General features: G+C 44.3%; 2 protein-coding genes across 5 annotated transcripts in view; one reads left to right on the top strand and one right to left on the bottom strand.

The window, feature by feature from the left end:
• Positions 1 to 1,222: 1,222 nt before the first annotated feature.
• MED19 (mediator complex subunit 19) lies at positions 1,223 to 7,086 on the bottom strand. Of its 2 annotated transcripts, XM_032846522.1 has the most exons (5): positions 6,743 to 7,080; positions 2,470 to 2,726; positions 2,210 to 2,306; positions 1,791 to 1,885; positions 1,223 to 1,599 (listed from the first exon to the last, which is right to left on the bottom strand). In XM_032846522.1, the coding sequence occupies exons 1-5, from the start codon at positions 7,008 to 7,010 to the stop codon at positions 1,531 to 1,533; spliced, it is 786 nt and encodes a 261-aa protein (XP_032702413.1). In that variant the 5' UTR covers positions 7,011 to 7,080; the 3' UTR covers positions 1,223 to 1,530. The 2 variants fall into 2 exon arrangements, with proteins under 2 accessions (XP_032702413.1, XP_032702414.1); XM_032846523.1 differs by lacking the exon at positions 1,791 to 1,885 and having other exon boundaries at positions 6,743 to 7,086.
• Positions 7,087 to 7,328: 242 nt separating this feature from the next.
• TMX2 (thioredoxin related transmembrane protein 2) overlaps positions 7,329 to 10,186 on the top strand; it is a 9,527-nt gene continuing 6,669 nt past the window's right edge. The window contains exon 1 of one of the 3 annotated variants that reach the window (XM_032846455.1): positions 7,329 to 7,584. In XM_032846455.1, coding sequence (XP_032702346.1) covers positions 7,396 to 7,584 — 189 coding nt within the window. In that variant the 5' untranslated portion in view covers positions 7,329 to 7,395. The remainder of the gene's footprint in view (positions 7,585 to 10,186) is intronic. The other 2 variants (XM_032846453.1, XM_032846454.1) reach the window with 2 other exon arrangements.

Below are 10,186 nucleotides of genomic sequence, written 5' to 3'. Positions count from 1 at the left end.
TCTCTGGTGGAAAGTCTCAAAGAAAACCTCAGAAGCTTCTGGCCCACCTTTAGGCAGGACTGTAGTGGAAGTAACCACTTAAAACAGCAGGTCCTGTTTTTATTTTGGTGATTTAATGCAAAAATTCCTAGAAGACTCCTTTTGTGACCACCTAAGCTCTTTGTCTTTTCAAGGCTTAGAGAACTCTTTACTGCTAGAGTTAATAAGAGAATTTTGTCTCTGGGAAGTAAAGCTCTTTGGATGTAGCCAGAGGTGAGACCATGGATGATGGAGGGATGAAAGCCTGTTAGAGGCAGACTGCCTGGATATGGCTGGCACTTTAATATGATAGCTCATGGTGTCTCTTCTGTTTGTCCAAAGCAAAGGCTATGCCCTAATTTTAAATAGGCTGCCTCAGACACAAAATCTCTGGAAACTGGCCAGAACCCATTATTTTCACTGTCCATGACATAAGCATATACAGTCTCACTCTGAAATGCTAGATTAAACCTGTAGCTCTATGAATGGTTTTCCACCTACTGACGGAGTAACAACCTTGGCTCATAGCAACAGATTTCAGCTGTTCTGTCAAATTTATTTAAAGTCAGATTATAATAGCTTGGGTTTTCTCATGGACATTTCCAGTTACCTGGCCTGCTGTAAAGACTGAAGGAATCTCACATTCTGCTAGTTTAGGCTGCCTTTTTGTGGCTATCTTAGAAGCTTAGAAATGTTTTTCTATCAGCCTAAGTTTCAGTATCTTAACTAAGGAATGAGGCAGGTCAGAGAGTCCAATAAGAAAAAAGCATTTACCTTTGCTTGCCGGAGATTTAAGAAAAAATAAATAAATAAAAATCACAGGCTTCACCAGGAATCGACCTTGCTGAAATACACTGGTGATTTTGGGTGCTTTTTCAGTTGGCTATTGTTTAACAGAAAACTGATCTAGAAGACAGGTAAGCCTTGACTGGATCGGCTCTTCTGGTGGGCCCTCATCCAGGTGCTTGGTTCTCCCCATGATGGGCAGAGTGTTACGTATCCGCCGTGGACAGGTATTAGCAAGCTCTGCCTCACTTGTGTACCATGTTCTCCACTCTCATTTTGGTGGTCTCCCTGCCAACTAATTAATGTAATGATAGGACCCAAATTCTCCTCAGATCTCTTGAGTGCCCTGGCTTAAACCTGACTCTCACATGGAAAGGTACTTACCTCTTAACAGGCAGCCACAGTTCAGCCAGTTTGATAAATGCAAAAAAATTTTTTTAAAGAAAAACCCTAACAGATCAATGTCCTAAATCAGACCAATTGCACAAAAGAGATGAAAGGAAAGCTTCCTGGGAGAGGAAGAGATGTCCGTGAGAAAGCCAACTGGGCTGAGCCTTACAAAAGCATGGCCCTTCTCTCACATAATGCATTAATCTTAGCCCAGCACAGTCAGAGCTGGCATCTGTCCCGGTTGCAGGGGATGCTTCCGTGGCAGTGTCCGAGCTGGAGGGCAGCTTTTGTCAGCAGGCTCAGTCCAGCAGGAATAGCCATCCCAGTAGAGTCCTGTTAGCGGAGGCTGCTGCTGCTGCTGGCCTGAGAGCTACCCACGCCTGGATGGTCTGGACTGTGTCGGTTCTGGGGAAGACAAGGAAAGAGGGGTAAGAGAACAACTAGGAAGTGGCCTTGGCCTTGATCAGCGCTATGCAGGAAAAAACTGCAACATGCCCTGGATTTTCAGTCTTGGGTCCCACCTGAGGCAAAGGACCGTCGACGACAGGGTGAGTCAGGGAGACTCAGTGGCCTGCAGGAGCAGGTCCCTACCCTACCTTCTTTTTCTTCTTCTCTTTCTTCTTCCTCTTCCGTTCAGGATCCTCCTCTTTTTTCTTTTTCTTCTTCTTGTGATCAGAATCAGATGGTGTTTCTGTAGGAGACGGTATGTGTCTATCAAAATTCCTTACTGTAGAGCTCAAAATTCCCTACTGCTTGGAACTCAAGACCACAGGAAAACCTAGTCAAGGGCAACTTCTCTTCTAAAGGCCAGAAAGGATCGGGAGTCCCTGCTAAAGCACCATTCCAACTTTCTCCTTGCCCAGGAGACCTACCTGCAGGAAACATTAATTACCTTTATACCAGTTTAAGGAGAATTTGGGAGTCCAGGGCTCTGTAAGGAACCTAACTGGGTTTTTAACTGGGGAAGGTCCAACCAGATCCAGGGTTTCTGGCTTTGACCAGAAGTGCTTCTTACCTGGTGGGACAGGATCCTGGGTACGGCTCTGTTTGTGCTTGTGCTTATTCTTCTTCTTGGGAGGCTGAATATGCATCAGACGACACTGCTCTGGTAACTGAAGGAACCAAAGGAAGGTCCAGGTGAGTGGAGGGAGGAAATGTCCTGCTCCCGTCTGTTTTGCTCAGTACATTATAAAGGAACAGACCTGGACAAAAAAACCACCTCCACGCCTTTCAGGCCTCCCCATTTGCCTTCTTCCTCCCGGAGAGGGGACTCACCGGGCCAGTGTGGAGGCGGAAGCCAGCCAGCATAGTCCCTGTGATAGGATTAAAAGAACCACCAAGAATAGGGGGTTTCTCTATGAGGGAGCGGAGGCTGCTGTTATCATGGGAACCAGGCAGATCAATCATCCCTGGCAGGTCAGGCAGGAAGTTACTTAGCTTCTCCTTCACCTTCTTCCCACAGAATTTATTATAGGAATGTTCCAGGTTGTAGTGTGTGATCAGATTGGTGCTGCCTGTCAGCTCGGTGCTACCTAGAGGACACAGGGAGAAGAACAAAAAAATACTAGTCCCAACAGGAGAGAATTTTTAAGTCACCCAGAGGGAAAGTGAAGGACTATATTTTAGACTAAATAATCTTTTAAGTGAGAATTACAAAGACTTAAATTTATTTTTTAAAGAAACAGCAAAATTATAAATAATGAACACTAAAAATACATATAGTATGGTAAGTTGCAACAAGGAGAAAAATCCGCAAACACCAAAAGAGGGCAGAGATGGAAACCATCCCAAAGAAACAGACACTCTCCCCAACTTAGACTCCCCACAATAATCACTTACATGATGCTAACTCTGTGCTGAACACTGTTCTGAGTGCTTTTCATATAATATACTAATGATTGATTACACTCTCTGACACAGCAGGGTATTACCTCAAAGCTCAGCTACCAGCAATGTAAGAGCCAAATATGACCCAATGGCTTGAGTGTCTGGTCAAGGACTTTTTTTTTTTTTTTTTTTTTTTAAACTAGCAAGAAACCCTTACTACCTTTACATAGGAAATGGGATTTTTTTAGGTACTGCTGACTAACTTGTTACCACCATCTCTATTACTCATAAACCCAAGTATAATGCTCTGCCTCAAAGAAAGATATGTCCCATTAGCATCTGGGCAGCTGGAAGTCATCCTAGAGGTGCTCTATGCCTCAGTTTCCTCTTATCTCTGCAGTGGGGTAACAGCTATCTTAAGCACACAGGTTTTTTTCAAGGTTCAAATGAAAATACTGGGAAGTATAAAGTACTGTATAGATGCCAGGCACTATCAGTACAAATACCACATGGCTTTTTTCAAATAGAAGCTTGTTAATAATAAGGATCTAGTGGCCAAGGATGGAGCTAGCTAGCCTACAATTTCAGCTACAGTTAGGATGAACTCGAAGAATGCAAATAATGACAAAGTGCTTATTCATAATCATTCACCTGGAAAAACCCAGGTTCTGATCTGAGTCCCCTGGGGGCTGAGACAATCTCTTTCTTCTTCATACATGTATCTCCGCTGCCCAACACAGTGCACACCGTCGGTGCTCAGTTAAGTGAGCAAGGTGTTTTCTCTCCATACCCCAAGGCCTTACCCTACCCTTCCCTTTTTTCTTTCTTGTGTCAAACATTTCCGAAGCATGGTCGACTGTAGCAGCAGAACACTCGGTGCCACAGTACTGCTCCTCATAACTAGGAACTGCCTCCTGTCATTCTAGCACCCTGCCTTTTTCCCCCTCTGTCAGCTATCCTCTTCTAGGGAGTCATCCTCAAGGCTCAGGTGAGAAGGCACTCCTGCTTTTCTCTAACACTTTATGAGTCCCTCCAACTTCCTGTTTTGACTATCAATTCCATGAAAATAATTTATAAACCTCTCTCCCCAGCCTCCTAAGAACCAGTCTCACATTTCCAACTTCCTCTTAGTCAATTCCTTGCAGATTCATTTTTTTTTTTAACCTCCAAATCTTCCCCACCTCCCTCATGGCTTCTCTATTTCAGTACATGGTACCCATATTCTGCAGATTCTTTAGAAACAATACTCTTCGGTTCAAAAATCTCAGTCGTTTCCCATTATCCTCAGGAAAATGCTCAAATTCCTTTGGCACTCACAGTAAAACACATCTTACTGTAACTTAGCTTTGGGGGCTGATCTACCATTATTCCCCTGTGTCACGTTTCTAGTCCATCTAAATAAGTCTCCATTATCTCCTGAGAAACATACTTCTCATCTCATTTCCTTTTAGGAAGTTTGTTTTAGGAAAGCTGATGTAATTATAAGACAATTCTTCCACATTTTCTTCAATTTGAAATTTTAAAGGTCTGGCTCAAGTGACAACTTTTTCTGTCATCTTGGATAACAAGGAACACTTTCGAAAAAAAAAAACAACAGTATGTAGATCCTTTTTTTTTTTTTTTTTTTGAGAGTATAAACATTTAGGGGCACCTGGGTGGCTCAGTGGGTTAAAGCCTCTGCCTTTGGCTCAGGTCATGATCCCAGGGTCCTGGGATCGAGCCCCACATTGGGCTCTCTGCTCAGCAGGGAGCTTTCTTCCTCCTCTCTCTGCCTGCCTCTCTGCCTACTTGTGATCTCTGTCAAATAAATAAAATCTTAAAAAAACAAAAACAAAAAACCAGTATAAACATTTACCCCCAATGCAGGGCTGGAACTCACAACCCCAAGATCGAGAGTCGCATGTTCCACATACTGAGCAAGCCAGGGGTCTCCATCATGTAGTTCGTAACAGTTGTATATGAGGCATGACCATGAAGAAATGAGATTAGCCTTAACAAGAAATACAGCCACTACCCTTAAACCACATACTTTATATCCCTAAGTCAAATAAGCTCCTTAAAAGCAAGGACTAGACTTAACAGTTCTCTCCCCTTCTCACCACACACCGTCCTTCCTACATAAAACCAGCATTTGTCCAAGACATACTCGGTATCTGTCAACTGCTTGACATAAATAGGTACAATCAGAACAGAAAGATAAACTGCTAGGAGACATCAACCATAACTTCAGTTTTTTTCAACTATAAGCACTGTGAACTTCAAAGCACTGTATCAGTATGCATTATTATTTCCCTCAATTCCTGATGTAGCAGTAGGACTTGGGAGGAATTGAAACCCAACCCGGAGATTTAACATGTCCAAAACGACTCTTGATTTCCACCCCCTCAAACTTGTTCCTTCTTGGTCTCAGTACTACCATCCACCCAACTATTCAATCCAAGAATTTACAAGTATTTTCAGTTCCTTTCTGCTTCTTTATTCAGTCCTTCACTCCTGTAATCTCTGTCCCTAACGTTTATCCTGCATCAGTTCGCTTCTCTCCTCCACTGCTACTGCCTAGTCCAAACCATCATCTTTTTCGGGGACTACTAAGCAGTAACTTCTGATTTCCCCACCTTCCATTCTTAATGTAGCTGTTTGGATAATTACAAGTAAGTGAATCAGATCATGTCACTTTCCTGTGTTAAAATGGCTCCCCCTGAGGGGTGCCTCGCTGGCCCAGGCAGCACAGCATGCAACTCTTGATCTCAGATGGTGCGTTTAAGACCCACTTTCCTACAGAGATTACTAAAAATAAATAATAAATAATAAAATGGCTCCTGAACTTAAAATCTAAACGCTTTACAAAGGCCTCTGCTTACTCCTCCCCCCTTCATCTCCTACCACTCTTTCCCTTGAAACTTCACTGGAATCCGAATGGTATTCTGACCCTCAGATTTTCCAAGCTTTTCCCTCACAACACGGCTTCTGACCTCATTTCTTGCATCTTATCTCTCCCACTCACACAGGACTGGCTCTTCACACTGACGCTCCAATATTATCTACTCAGAGATGGCTTCTTTGATCACTCTAGCTGAAGCAGTTCTGCCTCAATTCTTTATCACATTTTCTCCTTGTAGCACTAACCACTATCTGATGTTATCTGGTGTGCTCTGTGCCGCCTCCTCTGACATGTAAACTCCAAAACAGGCAAAGATCTTGTCAGCCCTACCCACAGCTGTATCTTAAGTATTTAGAACACAGTGCTTGGTGCCCAGAAGGTACTCAAAAAAACAATTTTTGGGTTCGATTCCAACCCCTCCTTCCGAAAGCTGAAGAAACACAGAGGCCCTTAGAAGGAGGGCAACGTGTCTCAAACCAAGAGCATGTTTGTGACAGATCTGAAAAACCTTAAGATCTGCAAGGATGTTAAATCGGGCCTCCCTAATTCCAAACTCAAGCTCTGGAAAATTTTTAGGAAAATAAACCAGTATGAGGGACAGAGCCAAATACGGTGCGAAACATGGTTATGGAAATACATTCTCTCCCCTTCCCAATCCAGGCCAAAAATTCATGCCGTCCCTCTGGCGGTGAAACCTCAAAGCCGCTCAGACTTGGAACTCCAAGGTCCCGACACGCGTTGCCTAGGCTCCCTCACACCTACCCCGGCGGGCTGAGAGCCACGCCCATCACCTCCTCGCAATGATCTGATTGGCTGTCTTCGGCCAGGCCTAGTACTCACCTGGAAGTTCCCGCATAAGGTAGAAGGGACCACAACCAGCCGCCGACTTGTCAGCGCCGGGAGGGGCCGCGGTCGCGGTGGGCGGCGGGGCCGTGCCGGGGCCCCCGCCCGGAGGAGGGGGAGGAGGAGGTGGAGGTTTTCCCGGTCCGAAGCCGAGTGCGGTTGGGGGTGGTGGTGGGTCAGCCTGAGCTCCGAACAGTGCCGAGAAATTCTCCATGATCTTCTCCACCCCGGCGCGGTCCCGGTGTCTGGCGGCGGTCGTTTTCATTGGACAATCCTTTCACGATGTTCCGCCCTCTTCCTCTAGGAGCCGCTTATCATTGGGTACCCAGCCTACCTTTTTCTGGCAACTACTTCCGTCGCTTTATGAGAACGTTCAGGAAGTGCTTTCTAAACTTACTAAAGTTTTCTCTATAGTCTCCGATCGCCACGGTCGCGTATCCAATAAAATGACTTAACTAGAGAAAGCGACAGCTAGATCGACCAATAAGGTGTCAAATCCCCCTACGTTCTGCAATGTCCAATCAGAGATCTAGTTCCGGGCGCAGAGGCGGAGCATCCGAGACTAGACCCAATGGAAGTCTCAATGGTGGGAGAGGCGGGACCAGACCTACAGACGCCGAAGCTGGGCGGGCACCGCAAAGGCCGGGAAGATGGCGGTCCTGGCACCTTTAATTGCTCTGGTGTATTCGGTGCCACGACTTTCACGATGGCTGGCCCGACCTTACTATCTTTTGTCAGCCCTGCTTTCTGTTGCATTCCTACTCGTGAGGAAGCTACCCCCTCTCTGCAACAGTCTCCCCACGCAACGCGAAGACGGCAACCCGTGTGACTTTGACTGGGTGAGCGGACCCCGCGACCTTCACTGTCCCTGTTCCCCGAGGTTGCATGCGGATCCCCGAGGTTCACCTTTTTAAGGATACCTGAGGTTCCGAGCCTGTAGCGGACTTACAAATAGTTAGAATGTAGGGCCTGGACCGTCATCGAGCCTAAACCCTTTCATGCTTAATTAAGATGGGAAAACCGCCGGTGAACTTGCACAACAGCCTGGCTCTTAGGATTCGTGAGTCCAGGGTTCTTTCCATCTCACCATCCATGCTGGTCAACAGCTGTACCCAAACTCAACACGTGTGTAGTGTTACAGGCTACCCATCATGTAAAGCCTCCTGAGCCAGCGAGATAAAGGAGGGTAGTAGTACTCCTGTTTTATTAATGGAGAAGTTGATCTCGGCGTGGTTAGATGAGTTAGGTTAGGCGAGTTGCCAAACTAGTCACTCATGAGTCAACTAGTGAGTGAATGCGACCTGAAACAACTCTTTGGCCATAGTACCTGCACACTCCATCAGCCGTCTCTTCAGTTAACATTTTCAGAGAGCATGCACTATCTGCTGGGCACTCTGCTGCATCCTGATGATGCAGAAATGAACACAAGTGTTAGAGTTGTTGGAAAGAAATTGTAAAAAAAAAAAAAAAAGAAAAGAAAAAAGAAAAAGAAAGAAAGAAAAGAAAAAAAATTGTAAAGAAATCTCTCTCGAGACGCTTGCTGTACTTGAATAAGAGCAGAGAAAAATGAGTTGAAGCTCTGTGCTCTCTGCTCTACAGCTGCAGCTGTGTTCTGGGTGGGGAGGGGCAACCTGAGTTTTTGTCTTTTTCCCAGCCCCCAAAGTGAATCTTGACCTTTACTAGGACCCAGTCCCTTATTTTTATTCTCCATCCCTTGTTAATGCTTTCATACTTCCTCTGCCCTTCCCCAGTGTTACTGATAAGTTAGTTCAATTGTAGCCATGCGACTTCAGAAGTTCCTATTTTTATAGTGGTCCCCCCTTATGTGGGGCAGCTGGGGCGGTGGGTATTCATTGCAAGACCTCTAGTGGTTACCTGAAACCCTGGATAGTACCAAACCTTATATATGTTTATATATATATGTGTTTATATATATATATATATGTTTTGTCCTATATATATATATATACACACACACACACACACACAAACATACATACATATATATCTCTGATAAATCAATCTATAATTTAGATACAGTAAGAGATTAACAGCAATAACTGATAGTAAATTAGAACAATTATAACAAAGTAACATAATGAAAATTATGTCATTGTGGTCTCTCTGTCTACCTCCCTGAAAATATCTTACTGTACTACACTCATCCTTCTGATGATGATATCAGATGATAAAGTGAGGTGACATGAGGTGAGGTGAATGACATAGACATTGTAACATAGCATTAGACTACTGTGAGAAAAATCTGATATAATAGACAAATGATTGATTTCTTTCTTTTTTTTAATTTAATTTAATTTATTTATTTATTTGACAGAGAGAGAGAGAGAGAGACAGCAAGAGAGGGAACACAAGCAGTGGGAGAGGGAGAAGTAGGCTTCCTGCCAAGCAAGGAGCCCAATGCAGGACTGGATCCCAGGATCCTGGGACCATGACCGGAGCCGAAGGCAGATGCTTAATGACCGAGCCACCCAGGCGCCCCAAATAATTGATTTCTTTAGATAAATTTGAGCTAATAAACATGGAAGGATTGATAAAATTTATTTTTTTTAAGACTTTATTTATTAGAGAACACCAGCATGGGGAGCAGCAGGCAGAGGGAGAAGTAGGCTCCCCAGTGAGTAAGGAGCCTGATGTGGGACTTGATCCCAGCACTCTGGGATCATGACCTGAGCCATAGGCAGACACTTAACCGACTGAACCACCCAGGAATGTCAAGGATTGATAACATTTTAAAAGTTATTTAGCAGAGGTACTTGACTAGCTCAGTCAGTGGAGCATACAACCCTTGATCTCAGGGTCATGTGTTCAAGCCCCACATCATTGGGCATAGTGCTTACTAAAAACAAAAACAAGCAAACAAACAAAAAAAAAACCCCAAACACCCAACCAACTAAATAAAAACAAAAGCGTATGTCATTCCTAATGAAATGATAAACCTAGGGAATGATCATCTGTGGATGCTAAAACCCTCAGATGAAAGGATCGGGTGTCCTCTGAAGGGAGGCAATAGGGAGTGTCTTAGCACCACCCATGATGTATTTCTGGGAAAAGATTTGTATTGCATTGTATTCAAGACTCTAGATTTTATTGCCACTTTACAAGAAATATGCGTGATGGAAAACCATCATCAGAAGAACACATACCTTAAGTTAGCAAGCAGCCAAATCCAGAAAGTGGGAAAGTTAGGAGTACAAATGACTCAATGTCTTCAACAGATAAGTAGATTGAATTTTGTAAAAATGAAGAATAGATATTCTTTTTTTTTAAAATATTTTATTTATTTATTTGACGGAGAGCACAAGCAGAGGGAGAAGTAGGCTCCCTGCTGAGCAAGGGAGCTTGATCCCAGGACCTTGGGACCATGACCTGAGCCGAAGGCAGAGGCTTTAACCCACTGAGCCACCCAGGCGCCCCAAGAAT

Source organism: Lontra canadensis, unplaced genomic scaffold, assembly GCF_010015895.1.
Source record: "Lontra canadensis isolate GAN:19392208 unplaced genomic scaffold, GSC_riverotter_1.0 scaffold176, whole genome shotgun sequence".
Lineage (NCBI taxonomy): Eukaryota > Metazoa > Chordata > Mammalia > Carnivora > Mustelidae > Lontra > Lontra canadensis.
Note: the sequence above shows the minus strand (reverse complement) of the source record. Positions and strands in the feature narration are given on the sequence as shown.